At 53.0% G+C, this 21,357-nt stretch overlaps 1 protein-coding gene across 1 annotated transcript in view; it reads left to right on the top strand.

Annotated features, from left to right (window-relative positions):
• Window positions 1–20,478, top strand: part of RASGRF1 (Ras protein specific guanine nucleotide releasing factor 1) — a 60,768-nt gene extending 40,290 nt beyond the window's left edge. The window contains exons 10-27 of the mRNA XM_063314222.1: window positions 488–648; window positions 935–1,001; window positions 1,739–1,869; window positions 2,138–2,220; window positions 2,783–3,031; window positions 4,508–4,881; window positions 5,478–5,603; window positions 5,908–6,081; window positions 6,352–6,458; window positions 6,580–6,692; window positions 7,045–7,105; window positions 9,155–9,258; window positions 9,636–9,720; window positions 11,585–11,782; window positions 17,709–17,788; window positions 18,851–18,968; window positions 19,161–19,229; window positions 19,826–20,478. Of these exons, the coding sequence (XP_063170292.1) occupies window positions 488–648; window positions 935–1,001; window positions 1,739–1,869; window positions 2,138–2,220; window positions 2,783–3,031; window positions 4,508–4,881; window positions 5,478–5,603; window positions 5,908–6,081; window positions 6,352–6,458; window positions 6,580–6,692; window positions 7,045–7,105; window positions 9,155–9,258; window positions 9,636–9,720; window positions 11,585–11,782; window positions 17,709–17,788; window positions 18,851–18,968; window positions 19,161–19,229; window positions 19,826–19,918 (2,393 nt within the window). The 3' untranslated portion in view covers window positions 19,919–20,478. The remainder of the gene's footprint in view (window positions 1–487; window positions 649–934; window positions 1,002–1,738; window positions 1,870–2,137; window positions 2,221–2,782; window positions 3,032–4,507; window positions 4,882–5,477; window positions 5,604–5,907; window positions 6,082–6,351; window positions 6,459–6,579; window positions 6,693–7,044; window positions 7,106–9,154; window positions 9,259–9,635; window positions 9,721–11,584; window positions 11,783–17,708; window positions 17,789–18,850; window positions 18,969–19,160; window positions 19,230–19,825) is intronic.
• The last annotated feature ends 879 nt before the right edge of the window (window positions 20,479–21,357 follow it).

Raw genomic sequence — 21,357 nt, 5'->3', positions numbered from 1 at the left:
GGACTGGTCCAGAGGAGGTGGGAGATTCAGGACAACTATGGAGCCTGCCTCCATAGGCCTGACGGCCATCCAGGAATAACCCGATTCCTTTCATGGGCTGCCTGGTAAACATGCTCACGAATGACGGTTCTCCTTAAAAGGGATGAAATTAATCCATGGGGAAAAGGCGCCTGAGGGCTACTAGATAGGTGAACTGTATCTTTCCTCTGATAACAAACCACTGCTGCTGCATGTCAGGAGCTGGGAACCCCCCACGGGAGGGTCGGCACACTCACGCTCTTGACAGGTGGGCCCCCTGTGGGAAGCTTTTGGTCCCATTCTGCTTATAGTCCTCACCCATCCATGCAGACCCTCTCTGAATCTGCAGCCCTAGGGCATTGTTTTGGGGTGCACAGTGTCCCCCTCTCCTGCTGCCTTTTGTGGTGCTTGAGAGGAACAAATGTCCCCAGGACCAAGCGCGGTGGTAGCAGGGTGTCTTCTCCCGCAGGGTCCCTCATCCAGGTGCCGATGACTGAGAAGGGGAAGGTGACGCGTGGGCGCCTGGGCTCCCTGTCCCTGAGGAAGGAGGGCGAGAGGCAGTGCTTCCTCTTCTCCAAGCACCTGATCATCTGCACCCGGGGCTCTGGAGGGAAGCTGCACTTGACGAAGGTGGGAGAGGCAGGGCGTCGAGCAGCAGGGCCTCTCTGGGGCACGCAGGGGCCGTTTCTCCCCCCCTCCAATACTGAAGGTCACACAATCCACACTGAAACCACTGCACAGCAAGGGGTACTTCCCCCACTGTCTGGGTTAGATGTTGTGTAAGGGAACAGATGCCGATGTGCCCTGGTGGGGGCAGTGGGGCGGAGGAACAGTCTCCCCTGTATGGGGTGGGGGGATGCGGTGGGAGAGTTCGGGAGCAGTGGATATACGAGGGGCTTCCCCCTGCTTGTTCCAGAATGGCGGTGTGATTTCACTCATTGACTGCACGCTGGTGGAAGATACGGAGAGTGCGGACGAGGACCGTACGTACCAGAGAGCAGCCCCTCTCCCGCCCAGCCCTGGGCAGCTTTTGCTGATGGCCCGCCCTGCTCCCCCCCGCAGCCCTGCCAGCTTCTGGCCTCAAGGCCACCTCCTGCTCTTTCCCTGTTCCCTCAGCAGCACTGCTGCGCCAGCCGCCCCTTTCCCTCTGTGGGCCTGATCTATTTAGTCGGGGCACGTGCACCCCTCTTCCGTGGCGCTCAGGACGGGCACCTGGGAGCAGGGAGTCCGAAGGTGTCCCTGTCCGTTCAGGCCCATTCTGCCCCAGCAAGAGCTGCCTGATGGGCCACTCGACCATATCCCTAAGGGAGGTAGTGGCGCCTATAAGAGAAGGCCACTGGCTTTTCCCACCGCTGCGTGAAGGCTTCTAACAGGTTTTCATTCCAGAGAGCGCCTCAGTTCATAACACTGGGAGCTGATCTCTGGTGCAAAACGCGAGCCCGGGGGTGCTGGGGAGGCCAAGCTATTCCCGCCCCCTTCCTCCAAGCACAGCTGCCACATCCCTGCCACGCTAGAAGAGCACGGGTGGCCACTGCGTATTGAAGGAGCTGCCCTTCTGTCCCTAAGCAGACCAAAATGCGTATCCTGACTGGCAGGCTGGAGGCTGAAGCCCCCAGCACAGTTTGCTCCTTGCCTTTCCCTTCTCCCCGCACTCTCTTCCATTTGCCTGCACTTCGTCCTCTTAAATCCTTTCTCTCCCTCCGCAAATATAAACTAAAAGGATCTGGGCAAGATACAGAACACCTTGACTTCAAGATTGTGGTGGAACCTAAAGACAGTGCACCTTACACCATTATCCTTGTGGCATCATCCAGGCAAGAAAAGGCCGCATGGACCAGCGACATCAGCCAGGTAAGGAAGGAGGCATTAAACTATGAAGAGCCACCAACACTGGCTCTTCCAAGTTGAAGAACCCTTCAATGTTTTTCAACATGCAAGGCATCTTCTGGAGTAAATCAAAGACGAAGAATCGCTTATGGAAGAGGAAGTACTTATCAAATGAGTTAACACCTGCAAGATGCACATGTCTCCCAAAGATCCATTGGGAAAACCAGCAGAGTGCAACCACTTTCTTTTCTATTCTCCCTGCTTCTGGTAACCTCTTTTCCCTGTGTTTCAGTGTGTAGACAACATACGATGCAATGGCCTCATGATGAATGCCTTCGAAGAAAATTCAAAAGTCACTGTTCCACAGATGATCAAGTAAGGAATGCAGTTGCGCTCATCCAGAATTTTTGGGGGTACTTTTGGTGCAACCCCAAATTTAGAAGAGCCTCAGTGCCAACAAAGCTGTCCGTAACTCAGGGAGTTGGCTAAACAACTTCTTCTGGGTCAAGTGCTCTATTTTGAAAATAGCACAGTGTGGACTGCGCTTCAGAAGTACATGAGGACAGCAAAAACTATACTTGATTTCACTAGCAAGTAAATAAAATTAAAAAGAAATAAATGAATAAACGATATCTGGATTATCTGTTATTTAATAATACTGTAAACCACTCTGGGATTTTCTGGAATGAGAAGCAGCCTGGAAACACTTTAGAAAAACCTGTTCCCCCTCGTCTGGCAATCATGGCAATCTCTTTTGAGTGCTGAGGTTCCGCATATGGGCTCTAAGCCAAAACATCCCATCCAGTTTTCTCTCCAGCTCTTGGTGGTTCAGGCAGTGAGACAGTGGTAGGCTTCTGTAGGTTGCCTGGAAAGATACAATTACACAGGCGAGCATGATTTGCTATGATGCCTCTCTCTGTCCCTCCCAATTTTCCAGGTCAGATACCAGCCTGTACTGTGACGACGTTGACATTCGATTCAGCAAAACCATGAACTCCTGCAAGGTCCTCCAGATCCGCTATGCCAGCGTGGGGCGCCTCCTGGAAAGACTGACAGACCTGAGGTTCCTCAGCATTGACTTCCTCAATACCTTCCTGCACTCTTACCGGGTCTTCACCACAGCTACGACTGTGTTGGACAAGCTGATCACAATCTACAAGAAACCAATCAGTGCAATTCCTGCCAGGTGAGCCTTTGCAAGCCTGTTTGGTAGAGCTCAAAATGGGCAGGTGAGGCAGAGAGGAGAAAGTAGTGGGTGGGCTGCTGAACACAGGTGGGGCCACCTGAAACTCCTCTTTACCTGGAGAGCCAAAAGCAGCCATGGAGCAAGAGAGCAGTTAGCAATTAGCAATGTTCTGGGCTGAGGGACGTTTTATTACTGTGGTGTCTTGCTTTAGTGGGACATGTGAGCAACCAAGGAGCCTCCTCGCTATTTGTGACCTCTTGAAATACATCAGGCCAAGACATAACCATCTAAAATGCCAGGAAAGATCATTTCCCAAGGAGAGGTAGGGCAAATTCCATATCAAGTAGAGCAGCGTGATCTAAAAGTTCATGAAAAAACCAGCTCACACTAGTGCTGGCTTGCTTGGAGAAATGGAAACGCTTTTCCCTGCCAATGGCAGGACTTCACGGCCAATGCCAGGTTCACATCCCTGAGGAATAAGGGCCACGAGTGATGGAGCTACAGCTAAAAATGTCTCATCAGCTCCCTCACTTCAGATGTCAAAGATCCAGAGCTGAGTCCAACTGTGTAAATCACTTGGTTCCTGAGCTCAGTCCAAGGTCCTTTTAACCCCTCTTTCCATGCAAGCCCAACTGTTCTCCAAAAGCCTTGCTTCAGACTCTCTGTTGGCAGAAATACAGCTGGGAGGCATCCAGGCCTTTTCGTGTACTAACTTTATTGTTGCATTTAAGACACCTTGAATGTTTAATAGAAAAGCAGAACAGAGATTCTGTAAGTAATAAGTTAGACGATATTCAGAAACCCAGAGGCAACCTTTGGCTACTCAAGACCTAGCTGAAAGATTCCTCCCAAGACCAAGAGCCCTAAGTCTGCTTGGCATAAGCTGAGTCCCACCCAGGGACTTCTTAGGGGACTGGCCACACTTTTTGAGCCACTGGTGTATTACAGTCCTTAGCTCAGAAAAGCTTCCATTGCATGGCTGACAATGGCCTGCTACCTCTGGCTTGGGGGAACATAGAACCTGCCTGCGCTGATAAAAGCCAATCTGCTGATGCCTCCCCCAAGTGACAATGCTGCACCGAGTTGCAGATCTCTGGGGGGGTTGGTCTTGGCCTCATCCAAAACACGTTGAGTCTTACCTCCCTGGTGGCTGAACCACTCAGTGACCGCACCTCTGCCTGACCTCCGCATCTGATCCTCCATCCAAACTTCCATTCGGTTGATTCACCTGTATCTCATGGCAACAACAGACCTGGGGGAATTGGGGACCCTTTACCTCACCCTTCTGAATTTCCTCATTCTGAGTAATTTTTTTCTAATGGGATTTGGCACCCACACTATTCTCTTGGGAGATTATGTGAAGTCATCTGGTATCTGAAAACTTCAGGCGGGTGTGTCGTTAAGGGATGCAGCACCGAGAAGGAAGGAGATGCTACACAGTGATAAGCAGCTTTATCCCTGGATGTATTCTGCCAGGTCCCTGGAGCTTCTGTTTGCCAGCAGTCAGAACACCAAACTCCTCTATGGAGAGCCACCAAAGTCTCCACGTGCCAACCGGAAGTTTTCCTCCCCACCCCCTCTGTCTATCACCAAGTCATCCTCACCAAGCCGGAGAAGGAAGCTGTCCCTGAATATCCCCATTATCACAGGTGGGAAGGCCCTGGAACTGGCTGCATTGAGCTGCTCTTCCAATGGTCATGCAAGTATGTGTTCCTCCTCCATGTCACCATTCAGCAAAACCACCCTGGACATCAACAAGCTTTACGTGTCCAGCAGCTACTCCAACAAAATACCCGACGAGGGGGAAGGGAGCGCTGAGAAGGCAGCGGAAGCATTTCTGAACAAGACGGGTAAATTGCTTCTGGTACAGAGCAGGGAAAGGGTGGTCAGGAGCCATGTGGCCGGCTTCCGCCAGGAGGAGGCCCAGCAGGGATGGCTTCAGCTCCCGTCTTCTGGCTGTCAAGGAGCCCGAGAGCAGCTCAGGGTGTAGAGCTCTCTCTTTCCCTCACACACCCGGGTTAGTGGGAAGGTGCCAGGTGAGGCACCCCCTGGGGGCTAGATTTGGCAGAAGGGACCCACAGCAGCCCCCACCTCCAAACAGGAGACAGGGCCAGCCTGTGAAGACCCAGAGGTCAGGACTGCAGACTTCCCCAGTGCAGGCCTGGCCATCGTGCAGGTTTTTGATTCCTGGGTGCTGCTTTCTGCATTAGAAGCCTGGGTGAATTCCTTGGGGGGTGGGGCTGGGGCTGCCCCCCCCCCCGAGCAGACCCAGGCAGATGGGTTCTATTCCGGGTCCCTGCGCAAATCTGTTGCCACCACAGAGAAGCTAACAAGTGTGGAGGGTTCAGGCCGCCTTCCTTTCAAAGGCCTCCTCCTCCTCCCCCCGCAACTTGCCTGGTCAGGAACCTTTGGGAGAAACGCATAAAGTGGCCACTTCTTCCGCCAGGCTCCGAAGAGTCCGCCCGAGAAGAGTCCGCCTTCGAGGCAGCCCAGGGCGGGGAGGCCGACCCGGAGGCATCGCCTACCAAGTCCCCCACAACGCCGAAACTGGCCAGAAGCAAGAATTCTTCAGGTAGAGGCGGGGTTGTGGGGAAGGGCAGGCGGCCTTTGCACGCCTTTGCTCTGAGGAAAACAGGCGCCAGAGTCCACTGTCGGTTTCTGGCGTGCTGCGACAGGCGGTGTCCACGGGTGGTGCTGGCCGGCCTCTGTGGGCGCAATGGGCCCCCTTCCGGAGCAGGCCTCATGGGAACTGGACGGGCCTGTTGCCTGGGCTGCGGTTTCCCCGAGGCAGCAGGGGCTTCTGGCCCGCACAGGGAGGCCCGCGGGAGAGGTAGCGGAAGCGGATCAGCCCCACGAACCGTCTCGCCCTGGCCCAGAGTTCCCTCTATTCTCCTATAACAACGGAGTGGTGATGACGTCTTGCCGGGAGCTGGAGAACAGCCGCAGCAGCGCGCTCTCGGCCGCCTCCGCGTTTGCCATCGCCACCGCAGGAGCCAACGAGGGTACCCCAACCAAAGAGAAGTACCGCAGAATGTCTCTGGCCAGCCCAGGTGGGGGGAGAGGAAGGCTCCTCTGGGCCAGGTCGTTCCTCCCTTTCCCTGGCCCCGCGGACCCTCTGGGGAGCCCCGGAAGAGCTGCAGCCCTGCGCGGGGAGGCAAGGCGGTCACCGGGGCTGTCCTCCGGGGCCCTCCAAGGGGCAGGGTGGGGCAGGGCAGGCCAGCAAGGCCAGGGCCCCTCGCTGATCCTGCCTGGCCCTGTGGAGCCAGACTCACTCCAGGGCAGGTCCCCAAGCTAACTCGTGCGCCGCCCTTGCTGTGCAGGCTTCCCTCCTGACCAAAGGAACAGCGATAAAGAGTTTGTGATCAGGAGAGCGGCTACCAACCGGGTGCTCAACGTCCTGAGACACTGGGTCTCCAAGCATGCCCAGGTACGGCTTGTCTCGTCAGGGAAAGCCTCCATTCGTGTTCGGAGCCCCCAGGCTGAAGGAGGTGGTGGTTGCCAGACTGGCTGGGCTTCCTTATGGCTTGTGAAAAATATTCTTTTGATAGGACTTTGAAACTAATGAGGAACTGAAGTACAAAGTGATCGGCTTTCTGGAGGAAGTGATGCACGACCCAGAGCTCCTGACTCAAGAGAGAAAAGCCGCTGGCAATATCATAAGGCAGGTCATGAAGGGTCACAAAAGGCAGAATCATCCTACCGGTCCCGATCCAAGCCAGGGGAGGGGCACTGTGTGGGACTAAGCTGGCCCCGGGCACTGGGTGCCCTACCTGCTGCAGGATCATTGGGCCCTTAGCTCAGGACTGGTGCTGGTCACTGCGGCACTGGGTGGAGACGTTTAGAGCCAGAGAAACTGTCATGAGTACAGAAACCGTCTACTTCCAGGCAGCTTAACACACAGCCCTTCCCCAGAATAAACTGAAGCAGTTAATTCCTGGCTGGGGAGTCTTCACCCGGAGTGACCACTGGGAAACTCACTTGCTGCAATTCTCCATTTCCGCTTTGCATCCCAGGACCTTGACCCAGGATGATCCAGGAGACAACCAGATTACCCTGGAAGAGATTCTGCAAATGGTAACGTCCTCCCCTTCCTCCCCCAAATTCTAGTGTCCCTCAGGTGGGTCACAGTGGAAGCCTGGGCTAGTTTGGCTTGATTTCTAAACCAGGAGCCTGTTGTGTTTCAGGGCCAACACTGAGCCTGAGTGTCCACAAAGTGAGTCCAGATATTTCCTGTGTAATGAAGCAATTGTGAAGATGTGGCTTGAAGCTGAAGAGTTAGGGATTGCCAGGGGCAGGGGCATTGTCTTCTAGCCACCTCAAAAGGGAAGGTGGATATGGAGCTAAGGTGCAAGTCAGGATGTCAGCAAAAGAAGCCTTGGCATGGCCTGAGCCCCACTAAGGCCCCAAGAGGAGAGTGTCAGAGAACAGAAGGTCTGACAAGATCTCCACGATCTCCCCTTCTTGATGCCCCTTGGGTGAGAACTCAACTCAGTCTAAACTGGGCAGCATTACCCTGACTCTCGATGGTTGCCCTAACTGCAGCAGGGGTTATCTGCATTGGCCCCAGTGCTGGAGGGAACAAAGGTTCTCCCCTGTTCCTGTGCTTTTTTTTTTTTTTTTTTGCATCTCGGGGCCAGAAGGGGCCCATCTGTGTCTATCAAGCAACGTAATGGGGCAACTGTTTTGGTCCATTTCTATGGAAGGGTGGAGTGAGAAGATGAAGGAGCATAACGGATGCCCGAAGGCTTCTCTACATGGCCCCCGAATCAGGATGAATCAGCCTATGTTTGAGATGTTCTTAAGAAGAGAACTGGGTTCCTTAATGGCTGCCAGTGAGCCAGGATAAGAACCAGGGACAGATTTATTGACCTGCGTACGCTTTTCTTGCCCACCCTGGGATACGTACGGTCTTCCAAGCCCTAGAGGAAGAGCTCCAGCAGAGCCAGACACCGGGCCGAGCAGCATTTGCTTCTCTGAAGTAGTCTCTCAGCCCAAACAATAACGTGTGTCCAAGTAATGAGAGCGCCCTGCCTAGCAGTCCACAGAAATTGGTGTTCCCACAAATGACCAGTTAAACTGCTGGGGGGGAAAGCTGAAAAGGTAGTTCTGAATGTATTGCTCTGTCAGTGGGTTGAGTCAACTGGAGCAGGAATCCATCCAGGCTCAGGAGGATTTTAAACCCTTTTGACTTTCTGGATTTGTCTGGGTGTGACAACCATGGTTCCATCATGTGGAATGGTTCCATCCACCACTGAGGAATCTCAAGCAAGGCATGCATCTTTCCTAGATCTAGACGGCCCCGTTGATCTCCTGCCTTCTTCAGAATAAGAGGAACCGAATGTAGCTTTGTAATGCTTTGTTTGGGCATCATGGGACAGCAAGGCTGTAAAACTAAGTGCCTTGTTCTGAATCAGAAGACATCTAGTGTGGAGTAATAAGCAGCTCTTGGAAATCAGATGCTCTCTGCAGAGAGAGGGCTGGATGTCGCTCCTCCACTTCTGCCGTCCTAGCCCATGCTGCCCCCTCAGGCCTTTGGTCAAGGCCAGCCTTACTTCCTGCCTTCCCTCCAGGCTTGCTGACTTGGTATGTGGCAACATCTCCAGTCTGGGAGGGGAACAGGAGGCAGGGTCGGACGGGCTCTTCTTAGGACCCTGCAGTTGGGCCCTTGCCCCCCCCTCCTCCTGCCTCCGTATGCCATTGCCAGCCTGCCAGGGTCAAGGCAGCAGGTGGCTTTTGGGGTGGAAGAGTTCACCAAAAGCCGTTACCATGCCCTCCTGGCCACTGCATGCATCTCACCTCTTAATCCGCTCCCTCCATAGCCCCCCCAACTGAATATTTGGTGCTGCTTCCTTCTCCTGGGGTGTTCAGGGAGGTGCAGAAGTGGGGTTGGAGCTGCTGCTTGAGGACAAGGGGATCCTACCCGTCCCTGTGGCAGCCCTTTGATGGTGCTGGTGCGTGTTCTGAATTGTCTGGGCACGCATCCGCTTTCCTCCTCAAGAGCTTGAAGTCGTTGTGTCAGACGGGATCTGGCTCGCTCTAGACCTGCCACATCTGAGCAGATTCTTCTGCTTCACCTTCATTTGGGGACCCAAATCCAAGCAGCCCCTTCTTTTCCCATTTCAGGCTGCAGGGGTCAAGGCAGAACCCTTTGAGAATCACTCAGCTTTAGAAATCGCTGAGCAGCTCACCCTACTGGATCATCTGGTCTTCAAAACAATACCCTATGAGTGAGTACTGAGTTTCTGAGCAGTGATCTTTGACGTGTGCTATGGAAATGAAGCCAAGCTGGAGGACATGGAACAGGCTTCGCCCGGGTTCCTCCGGGTGACTTGGCAAATACAGGTCTGAGCAAAGGTGAACGTAAAGGTGTGTGCACACACACAATTTCCTAGACACCTATCACCACCATCACGTACAGTGCTGGGGCTTGTGGGAATAATATACCCAAGTCTGCTTCTCCCCCCTCCTCCACTTGCAGAGACCTTGTGGGGAAACAGCCATATGGAGGGCCTTTTCCTCAAGCATTTCCTGTGCAGGACAAGGAGGACCAGACAGGGTGAAGTTCTAGGCAGGGCCAAGCTGATCCTGAGACTCTTGTTTTCAGAGAATTCTTTGGACAAGGATGGATGAAGGTGGAAAAGAACGAGCGAACACCGTATATCCTGAAGAACACAAAGCACTTCAATGATGTGAGTGCCATTGCCATGGGTCCAAATCGCAGTGGGGGTTTGCAGGGGCAGCTCCAAATTCAGGATTCAGACTGACTTTGAACTTTGCAGGACTTGCAGCAATAAGCCACTCCTCCTCTTCTTGCTTGCCCAGATTCACCTTTTCCTAAGTGGGTAGAATTGTTCTCCTTTTCCAGAGGAAAAAGCTCCAGACTGCTTGAGTAGGAGTTGAAAGGTACTGGGGTTCCTTCAGCCCATGTTCAGCTGCCCAGAAGATCTGCCCTGGATTTTTAAAAACCTCTCTTGTACAGCATTGCTTACAAAGGTCCACCACCACCACTCTGGTGGGTCCCAAGGATGCCTTAGAGGGCAGCTCCTCTGGACAGCTATCGGTGCTCTGCCCTGCACTGAAGGGAGTTCATTCTTCCTTCGGAGAGAACAGCCTTTCTTTTCGGGGTGATCCCCAAATGGCCCTGCTGGACTTAGAAACATGGCGGTTCAAGAGATCCTTTGAATAACTGGCTATGGATATGCTGGATGACAGTTTGGACAGTTGACCATTGGCTGAAGAAACACCAAGCCTTGTAGCTGCGTCATTTCAAGGCGTTTGGTGCTATTACCAGCTTAAGGCAATTGGTCACTTGGGCCCATGCTACCCCAAGTGACCCAAACTTTCCTGACACCCGGGTTAGAAGACTTCCAGGCTCTCTTTGCCGGAGGCTGCTGCAGAGAGTTCAGAAGTCCCCACTGACCAGGAGGTGGCAGCAGCTCCAATGCCTGCAGGAGCTCAGCACTCCCTGGGGTCACCGCTGTCCTTTGTGGAAGAGGCTTCCTTTGGGGTTCTGGTTGGGGGCGGGTCTGGCATGAACCCCAAAAGCTGCATCAGAAGGCTCTACTGTCCCCGGGGAGGCCTTGCCCTCCAGCCCTTTGCTGGGGCCTTTGGAGCACCAGGACAGGCGCCTCCTCAGTGCCCCACACCCTCTTTCCCAGAGAGCGGCCTGGTCCTGGGCATTACAGGTGCTTGCATTTGTTGAGCTATGTGGGGACTTGCAGCAACAACGACAACAACAATATCTAGCTGCCATTTCTAAAAAAAGGTTGTTCCAATATTGAAATTGTAATCATATTTTCATATATTTAAAGTCTTTTAAGCCACTTTTGGAAGGCAAAGTACCCTGAAAGGCAAGTTAAACATATTTTACATAAATCCTACTGGAATGCAGGATTAGGAAATGTCATTCCTGGGCTCTTTGTAGAATATCCCCCCCTCCCCAAACCCAGCCTGCCGCTGTAGACGTGCTCTTCTCCAAAGCTGCTACTCCCTGGGAGCCAGCGGCGGCCTTTGCCCAGGGTGGGTGGCTGGCCCTTCTGCCCGGCCCTGCCCCACCCTGGCCCCACCCTGCTGCTGTGGCTCCACAGGCTCTCTGCCCAGAGGCGCCCCCTCCCCTCCCCTTGTCTGCTGCCTGACTCTCCAGCCAGAGGAGCTGCCTGGGCAGAAGCCTCTTCCTTCTTCCTTCTGCTTTTCCACAGATAATCTTCACTTGTCATTTTATTGCACAACACCTAGTGTTTGGGCACTTCATAAACAGGATAGGAAGGTGATGTTAAACTCAGTTTTGGAAGGGTAAAGTTGTTGGGGGTAACTGAAATCACCCATGACGCTTGGTGCCTGGAACCCTGCCTGGGATTTGGGGGGCTCCATCCTGCCCAGGGCAGGGAAGTCATGGGGGCAGCCTTGCCTGCCAATGCATATTTCAGCTTCCCTGCTCCCTTTTTCTTCCCCCTTCTTCTCGGAGCCAAGGGAGCTCCCTCCCCATTTGCAGCTGCACACAAATACTCCCAATGGCTGTAATTTCCGCCCCTGACCCCTCCATGGCCCCTGCAGATCAGCAACCTGATCACCTCTGAGATCCTCTGCAACGAGGACATGGCTGCCAGGGTGAGCACGATTGAGAAGTGGGTGGCCGTGGCTGACATTTGCCGGTGCCTGCACAACTACAATGCCGTTCTGGAGATCACCTCGGCCTTCAACCGCAGTGCCATCTTCCGCCTGAAGAAGACGTGGATGAAGGTGTCCAAGCCGGTGAGTGCACGAGGAACACCACGCCAAAACTGAGCTGTGCTGCTCCCCTCTGGATGTGGGTGTAGGAGGGCTGTTGTGCTGTGCAGGTTTTTCTGGACACACTCGTTCTCCTGTTTTTCTGGAAAAGAGGTCCTAATCTTGTGTGTTGACATGCTTCAGGAAGTCTAGCCTCCTGGATTTTGAGCCCCTTAGCAGCTTTGATTTATTGCTTCCTTCCTGGCAGAGCAGCATTACCTACTGACTGGACATGCTTGTAAGGGTGCTGCTTATCAAGCAGGATGTTGCTACTGCCTGCCTGAGAGCTGACTTCAAAACTGTGGTCCCGAGAGAAATGTTGCAAGCAGGAAGCAGTCACATATGCAGGGATGGGATTCACTTCTTCAGCTATCCCGAAAAATATGCCAACATCCATCTTCCTCAGCTCCCAGTCAATTGCCATGTCCCTAAGAATTTTACACATTACTCACACCATCAGCATCTTGACCCACAAGTGTGGTGGCCCAAAGGCCCAAATGCTTCTTCAGCTCTTGCCAGTGTTCCAGCTAATTCAGTTTGTGCGACATGCCCAATGGTCCTTGTGTGTTGCTGGTTCTTATTAGGACTATTCGCTTTATTCAGGATCCATCACTGCCCCGTTCCTCCAAGGAAGAATCTGGGTAGCCCTCTCCCACCTTGAGGGAGCTCCTCCAGGGCTAGCCACAAGAGTCCCCTCCCAAGAGCAGAATTCACCAGTCACCTGGCCATTTTAGTTTGTTTGTTCACAGCCACCTTTTTTTCACCTGATCACCTTGATGCTGGGAGCAGTCAGAGCCTCTGGCAGCAGACCAGGTGCACTTTGGCTGCAATCAACTCATTGGTCAAAGCTTTCTTCTTACAGAGCTGCTTCAGTGCCAGGAGAAGTGCCCCCACAGTGCCCTCAGCAACTTTCTGGCCCACAGAACCCATACCCAGAATAGGAGGACTGTTTCTTTGACCTCTAAAGAATCAGTTACCCGTTGCATTTTCTCTCTTAATTGTTCTACTTCCCGGACTCATTGTTTGATTGCCTGCACTTCACATTCCTGCCTGCCTTTGGCCTGCTTCTTTCTCTCCCAGCCCTCCTGAGCAGCTTGCCAACAGTTTGCTTCCCCTTCATGGCAGATTTATACACCTCACGGTATTTCTCCAGCCGTTGCTCCACTTCTTCCAGAAGGGCAGTAGCATCCCTGGTCACAGCTCTGCTTCCCGTTCAGAGACTGGCAGAGCTTTTCCCTTGCGGTGTCCTTGACCCACCTGGTAGTTGTTAGCTCTGGTGCACAGATGCTTTGGGAGGGTGCCCAACTTTCACAAGGGTTTGCGCTGCCCTTCTTGCTCTGCTCATGTCCTCTCTTCTTTAATTTGTCCCAGTGCCTGGTTTAGATCCCAACAAGTATGACACATCAAGTTTGTCATGATCAGAATTCTCCTGAATTTGACACTATCCTGCCAGATGCCTCCTACCCTCCCATCTCTGTGTCATTTGCAAATTTGTATATTTTCACCAAGTCGCTTATCAACAGCACCGGGCCTAGAGCGTGGCCTCTGCAGTCCACCACCCAAGACTTCCTTGTGGCTTGATGCAGAGCCGCTGATGCGCCCTCCCTGGGCACCGTTGGTCAGCTGGCTGTGTCCGCCCACCGACAGCACGGTCCAGCATCCTGCGTTTGCTGGCTTCCCTGTTAAATCCTCATGGGAGATTTTGCCGAACGCTTTTGCCGAGGTCACGACGGACTGTGCTGGCAGATTGAAACGGCCAATTGTTCTGCTTGGCGTGCTTTATTCTTGATAAACCCACGCTGCCTCTTGCCAAGCAAGGCGTTCTCTGAATGCTCCCGAACCCATGAACTTGTCTGGAGCGAGCTGGTCCTCCTCCTGGAGCTGGGAGCCTCTGCCTTTCTCCAACTCCCTGGCGTCCTCCGGACTGCCCGAGGCTCACGGAATGGGGTGCCCAGGTGGCGTCCTCAAGCTCCTTCCAGATTCAGGTCCTGAAAACTTAACTGCGGCAGCCAGGTGCCCCCCAACCGCCCCTTCCCTTACCTTGCACCACTGCTCCTTCCCCTCCTGGCAGTTTGAGTGCAGCCCCTCCTGGGAAAAGAGTGAAGTAACGTGGGAATTCCTCTCCTCCCCCCTCCTGCCTTCCTCCCCTAGCAGTGCCCCCCCTTTACTCCTGAGCTCCCACCCCAAGAGCATCTTGTTGCTTTGAGCTTCCCTTGTGAGCCTAAGTTCCTTGTGCACTTTAGCATTTCTAACTTTCTTTCTTCCACTATGAACTCCATATGTCTCTTCTCCTGAGAGCCATCTTTGGTTGCCTCAGCTTAGAAATCTTCCTTCTTGGGTTGTCCCATATTCCAGAACAAAGCTTCTGCCTCTCTGGTCCGTTAGAGTGGATCTCATGTACTTGATCTTCCTTATGTGTCCAGTCATACCTTCCCACTGAAACCCAGCACAAAAAATGAAAGAGATGCACACATCAGTCTATCCGATCACTACCTAGCAACATTATAAACGCATCTTCACCACAGGGTCCTCTGCTGAGTGCTGATGGAACTGCCTTTTTGCCTCCACCTGTTTGTGGAAAAGCAGAATATTTCTGCTCTGTAACTGCACTCTTGGAGGAGGCATTTGTTTTGCGATTCATCTGCCTAATTCGTAGAGCTGTGCAGGGTCCAGATGGCAGTGATTTCCATCTGCAGGCTCTCGTACCTTCCCACAACTACAGTAATCTTTTCCCTTGCCAAACACATCCCAAAATCACAAAGGAGAGAGAAAAACAGGCTCCCCAATACTTAACCCAGGCTGGTTGTGGGGCACCCAGAATGCAGTTTCAAAATCCCAATGTGTGTGTGGTTCCAGAAGACTGAGCCCCCTACTTATAGCAGCCTCCACCTGATGGGTCTGTGGAGGGAGAAAGAAGGGGCCGCCACTAGGCGGGGGATGGTGCTTCCCCCATCCAGAACCTCCCAGGTGGGGCGGCTGTAATCCAGCGAGAATTCCTCCCTCCCTCTGCTCTGGCCTCGGCCACCTGCTCCTCTCCCCAACCAGCAAGGACCACTAGGCCCCAGGGGGGTTAGTGGGTTGGGGGACCCAGTCATTGTGGCTTGGAAAGCCATGATTTGTGGGTAGGGAGTGTGTCAAGGAAATTACTGTGGCCTGCTCAGAAAACTACAGTTAAACCACCCCTTGACTTGATTTGAACCCAGCCAACAAATGGCCTCTGCCACTGAGGGCATCATGTCTGTTGGCCTGTCTGCATTTGAGAGAGCAGATTCTTCCTATCCAGACCCACATGGATTCAAACCAGAGCTCAAATTGTTGACCAGCTCCCCATTTGGGCCCACTTACAAGTCCTGAAATAACACAAAACAGGTGAAGACTGGCAAAGCCCCGGGTAGTAACTTTATTGCTGCCCAAGTCTTACTGTGTAACTTGGAATGGTGGACCCCTGGGCTTGCTTCCCTGGTCACTGCGCAAATACCAGAGGATTGGGCCTAGCCATTGTGGCACCACTTTTTAAAAAGGGTAGTCATGAACCACCTGCTGGCCATCAGGCCATTTGCCTTCTACACATAAGGAGTGAGCTCTAGACAAACTTCTCTACAACAAATCGGATGATTGGATTAACTCTGAGCATTTCCTGGCAGATGAGGAAGTGGACTTTAGAGGTGGGCATCCTATCCTTGACTGTGCCCTCATCCTACAACTTCTGGCTGAAAAACCCTCATCCACTATGTGCTACGTTCACTGACTTTCAGTCTGCATTTAATCTCATTTCCAGAACAAGGTTGTAGGATAATCTCATACAGTAAATGGGTCTATAGATAGCTGCCTGCTGTTGTTGTTAATCCATAATTTTTATGCGAGTTCCAGAACAACGGTTTGTTGCTGTACGCAAGGCCAGTATGCTGAAGAGATCCCAACTCAGAGGGGTGAGGGGGGGCTTTGGGGCCCCTTCGTTGTTTAAGCTGCACATTAACCCTCTTGCAGCCAAAGTAACTAAATTAGAGCACCACCCCTGAAATTGGCCAGTAGGCATACTGCAGCCCTTCTGTATGAAGGCAGCGTCATGCTTCTGTTGCCAGCACCAGGTGGACTCAGGCAAGCCCTGAGCATCCCAGCCAGTTTTTGTTCTGAGGAAGCCCTTGAGGTCATCTATTCCAAACCAAAGAGCAACCTAGAATGCACCCTTGGCAGTTAAATGGCCAGATTATAGAATAAGAAAACGTCTTTAAGTATTTGGGCGTGGTCTTTCACAGTTCTACTAAACACAGTGCCTGTCAAAATTACAGGTGTGTCACAAACGCACCAAAAATAGTGGCAGCTACACAGTTCTTCCACTTTAAGAGAGGGGCACTGTGTATCCCAGCAGCATTAGGTTTTACAGTCCATGTCCTGCTACGCTGCATTTTTTAATAGGGATGCAAGGGCCCACCATCTCATCCTCCCCATTTTATAAAGTATCCGGGCAACTCTGACTTATTCTGCGCTCAGTTGTTATGATCAGACCGGTATGATTCGATCCTTATGAATATGGCCATGGAGGTACACTTTGAACACTTCACTGAACTAGTCACAATCTGTTTCATTTTGTTCCATCTGCTGCTGATTGTTGCGTTCTGCTCAATGGCTGTAATAAAGATCTGCACGTGGGTATGATCACCATGCCGACAATATTAAGTTATGTGTCTCTGCCCCGGGCCATCCGAGCGATGCCACCGGGGCACTTTCCTGGTGCTGGAAGGTGGTACGGGTCTGGATGGGGAGAGCTGTAAAGGCCGAGGGCTTTGGGGGCTTCCATATCCAGTGTGTCCACACAGCTAACTCTGGATGGGTAACGCTCCTCCAGGCAGAGCCGATGCGCAGTTTGGGGGGTCCTTCCTGACTCACACTTCCTGCTCGAGGAGCAAGTGGCAGCTGTGTCGGGGGGGAGGGGTGTTCCATAAGGTGCTCCTCCGGTCGGAGGAGATGGGCGGTCACAGATTTGATACATACATACATACATACATACACCTTTGTGCCAGTTGCACCTGTTGACAATCACCTCCCAATTGGATTACTGCAATGTGCTCTACATGGGGCTGCCCTTGAGGAGGATTCTGAAGCTTCAGCAGGACCAGAATGCAGTGGCACATGCAGTATTGGGTGCTCCTTGGTACACCCATGTAACACCTCAGTTGCATGTGCTGCACTGGCTCCCAGCAGGCTTCCGGATGCAATTCAAGGTGCTGGTCACCACCTTCAAGCCCTACGTGGCATGGAGCAAGGTTACTTGCTGGGCCCGCTCTCCCTGATCATTTCTGCCATATCACCAGATCTGGCAGAATGGGCATGCTCTGGGTCCCCTGGCAAAGTAGTGCCACCTGGCGGGTCCTCAGAAGCATGCCTTCCCTGTCATGGCACCTGCCCTATGGAACAGCCTCCCTCTGAGAGATACCGATGGCCCTCCGGGGGCCTCCCAGGAAGCCCGAAGCCCTGAGCAGTTGTGCACCTCTGGCTTAGCATGAAGGGCATGAGCCAGCTGGGTCCCAGCCGAGGACATAACAGATTATCTTACCTGCATCAAGGAGACTCCTTCTTAGTACCCCTGGAATTCCTGTGCTGCCCCCAGAACCTCCTTCGAATCACTGCTGTTAATCAGGGCTCTGAGGGGCTTATTTCTGCAGCGATCTGTTGTCCCTCCAGGCTCAAAGCTAAAGCCACACCAGCCTTCTCTGGGCTCACTGTGGTTCGGTCATCAGGCTCTGCAGCAGCCGCCGTGGGCTCAGAGGCACAGCACTGTCAACAGGTCACCTGCATTTCTGCCCTCTGTCCCTGCTTTGGGGATGCACCAACCGTGTCCAGGTGTGGCAGCTCCCCCTTTGGAAAGCTCCTTTCCACTTTTTGCTCCTCTAACTCTCTCCCTCCTCCCCAGACCAAAGCTGTGATTGACAAGCTGCAGCGGCTGGTGTCTTCGGAAGGAAGATTTAAAAACTTGAGGGAAGCTCTGAAAAAGTAAGTAGCCAGCCAGCGGCCCTCTGCTGCTCACCACACATGCAGGTCAGAGGCCAGGAGGCCCTTGCCTGGCCTGGGCAGCTGGGCTGTCTTCCAGAACGGCCAGGCGGACTCCATGACCAGGGCCAAAACTGGGGGAGCAAACAGGGCAGGCTGGATCCAGCCCTGCCAATGTAGATGCCGCCCCTGTGAGAGCTGGGCACATGGCAAGTGGGAGGCTGAGGGGCAGCAGGCAGGGGAGCCCCTGCACCATTGGGTTTCACAGCCCAGCTCTCGGATGGGCAGAGAAGCCCCTGTGGCCCTTGGCAGGGAGGGGGGAGTTGGTGGAGCTGTCAGACCCTGGGGACGCCCCTAACCAAGCAGGGTCCCACCCTGCTACTAAGGCAGAGGTAGGCAACCTTTTGGTGGTCCAGCTCCATACTGAACAGTGCGGGGGGGGCAGACAATGGGGGGGTCTCACAGATATGGGTGGGAGCTCCATTATCTGTTCATTTTTCCTCATTTCCAGACAGTTTGGGGAGAGGCTTTTTGGCAAAACCATGTAAAATCTATGTTACAGTTTTAGATGACCGAGTTTGTGAGTTTCCCATTTCAAAATATTGGGTATGCTATATGCCTTTAGCTTTTTTGCAGTGGTGCTTGAGGCAGGATGCAGGGGGATGTGGAGGGGCTGCATGGACCTCATCCCTGCACTGGAAGGTGGCAGGAGCAGGCTGCCTGGGGCCACGCAAAGAGCATGACATCCACAAGGAGATTCCAGAACTGCCAAAGATTATTTTGGCCTAAGAGGCTAAAGCGAAATTCTGCACACAAGCAATATCTTGCAACTTGATTTGCAACTTAAATGTGTGAACAACCAGTGGCAAAAAGTACCAGGATGATGTTGGACATACGCTTCTTCCTGGGTGGCTAATTCTCCTGTCTCAGATAAAGTGTGAAAGTGTAATAGTGTGAAAAAGTGACCAAAATGGCCATTTTCCAGAAAGATGGAAGGAGTTTATCGTTCTGAACCACCTCTGTTGCATTTTCCTGCCAGCCTAATGTCTCTTCTCCTCCTCTCAGTTGTGACCCACCTTGTGTCCCTTACCTGGGGATGTATCTAACGGACCTGGCATTCATCGAAGAGGGCACTCCCAATTATACTGAGGATGGCCTTGTGAACTTCTCCAAAATGAGGATGGTGAGCTTCCTCGCAGGCATACAGATTAGCCCTGGCGTAACCCTGGTGTAACCCCTGGCAAGCTGCCCCAACTCGGCCATAACCTGCCAAAACGCCAGTGCTGTTCTCCAAACCCAGTCCCTTCACTCTGGGAGCACCATGTGCTTTTTAGCAAACTTTGGGCGCAAGTGCCTGTTTCTTCTCTCTCTATAGATCTCCCACATCATCCGAGAGATCCGGCAGTTCCAGCAGACAGCCTACAAGATAGAGCATCAGGTGAAGGTAGGATCCCTGCAGCTGCTCCTCTCCTCGCACAAGGATAGTGTCCGGGTGGGGAAAAACGGATCGCGGTTTGATGGAAGCCGCTTGACCGCAGGAAAGATGCAGGCCTCTGTGGGCTTGCCAGGGTGGTGCTCTCCCCTTGAACTGCCAGAGAGTGGTGTCTCCTGGAAGAGAAAACACTGGGGGTGCGCACAGTACTGATTTAGGGTGCAGGGTTCCTTTGGCAATATACAAGTCAACCGGCCCCCCAGCCCAGCTGGCTGCCAGCGAGGCCACAGCACTCTTCCTTCGGCCTCTGTCCTCAACCAGGTGGGGTGGATGATGTTGCCTCCCCGGCTTGGTTACTGTTCCTCTCCCAGCCTGCCAGAGGGACCCCTGTACCAGGCAACCATTTCCTGCAGCTCAACTCCACAAAGAACTACTGCAAATTGGCATCCAGGGGAGATGCTCTGGAAGACACCCTCTTTTGATCCAACCTTGCCCTTTCTCCCCACTGAGCAGTTCACAGTCCCCAGCCCACTTGGGCACGCACCCCCTTGGCTTCCCTGCTGGGGAGGAGGAGGCCTCTTCTGCCCCTGCTCTTCTTTCCTTTCCAGGTCACTCAGTACCTCTTAGATCAGTCATTTGTGATGGACGAGGAGGGTCTCTATGATGCCTCTCTGAAGATAGAGCCAAAGCTACCCACCTAAGAACAGAGCCGCTGCACTGACCAGCCCAGGACCCAGAAATGTGCATCGCATGTCCTCTCTGTTCCTTGACTTCCTCCCACGGCCTCTCCTGTCCGCGCCCTCCTGCGTTCCCAGACTTCGACTCAGCCCTTGCACTGTCAACGGGCAGGCCTGGGTTTGATCAAGCCAATTTTCTTCACTGTTGACTCTTTGGGGGCAACCAGACTAGAGGGACTACAGGACTGGGGCGCTGGGGGCCAGGCACTTCCCTTGCCCTGGAGCCACAGTTTTCTTGGCTTCTGCACTCTGGCCCTAATGCTCCCTCAGCTGTGGGAAACTCAGCCACCAACCAGACACTCGACTTTCTTCGGCCTTTTCAGAGCAGCTTTGATGGGACTCGCTTTGTCGAGTGGTCATGTTCCCTTTACTGCAGAGAGCTGCCGCAGGCAGGCAGGCAGGCCGGCCCAGCAGGAGAGGCAGACCCTTGGCTGGCTTGGAAGGGGCCTCCGGCTGGTCCACACCCTCCATCTGTGTTGTGAAGGCATCCTGGCCAGGCTTTGGGGGCACAGAGAGACCAGTCCCTGGGGCCAGTTGGCTTGTGCAAAGAGGGCTGCAGGGCACCTCCGCAGGGCTCTGGGTCTCATATGGACTTCCTGCCTTAGGCACTGAAATTCGTTGGGCCAGCCCCGAAGGGGAAGGCAGTCCGTTCCTTTGAGCATTTCTGCTGCATCCCCCCTTTGGCGCTTCTGTCTGTATGCTTTGCTGTAGACATAGTGACACGTCTTAGTAACATGATGTACAATTAGAGGGGGAAATGGCCAGGTGTTTTTATTACATATACTGTAATCCTGTCTAACCATTTGCTAGCAGGAATATAGTAATGTAGTGCTTATTCTGTGAATATTATCATGTATTTTTTACAGTGTACAGTGTATAAACCCAAGTGAATTTTTGACTAGCAGGCATGCTCTATGGGAACTGAATTCAGAAACCTTTTGCTGTAAGCAATACCCACTGGTATGAGAATTGTCTTTCAAGACGTAAAATATTTCAACCTGCAGCTTATTTGGGAAAAGAAAATTTCCAGTTTTGTAAAAATATATGTTTCCTGATTACCTCTTGCTAATAAATCTATTCTATCTCAGGGTGAACCATGACTTTGTAAATGTGTACAGACCAGCAAGTGTGCCGGAGAGGCAAATTTTCAAAGGAAAAAGTGGAAAGAGGAGTGGGGAGGGAGAGGCTTTTTCCGCATCTAGCACAGCCCATTTCATCAGGGATCCTGGAGGAGAGTCCCGGACTGGGGATGAAGACGAAGCGTTCAGGGAGGTGGACATCTCCCCATTGTGACGTGAAGCTCTGGGCGGAGCCAGAAGAAGAGCAAGCACAGCCCCAGTTTTTGGAAAGGGGAAGACCTTTCTCCTTCTGGGAAACCACAGGTGCTTAGCTCAATGCCTGTT

The sequence above is a fragment of the Candoia aspera genome, chromosome 13 (genome assembly GCF_035149785.1).
Source record: "Candoia aspera isolate rCanAsp1 chromosome 13, rCanAsp1.hap2, whole genome shotgun sequence".
Taxonomy (NCBI): domain Eukaryota; kingdom Metazoa; phylum Chordata; class Lepidosauria; order Squamata; family Boidae; genus Candoia; species Candoia aspera.
This window is presented reverse-complemented; position numbering and strand designations above follow the sequence as displayed.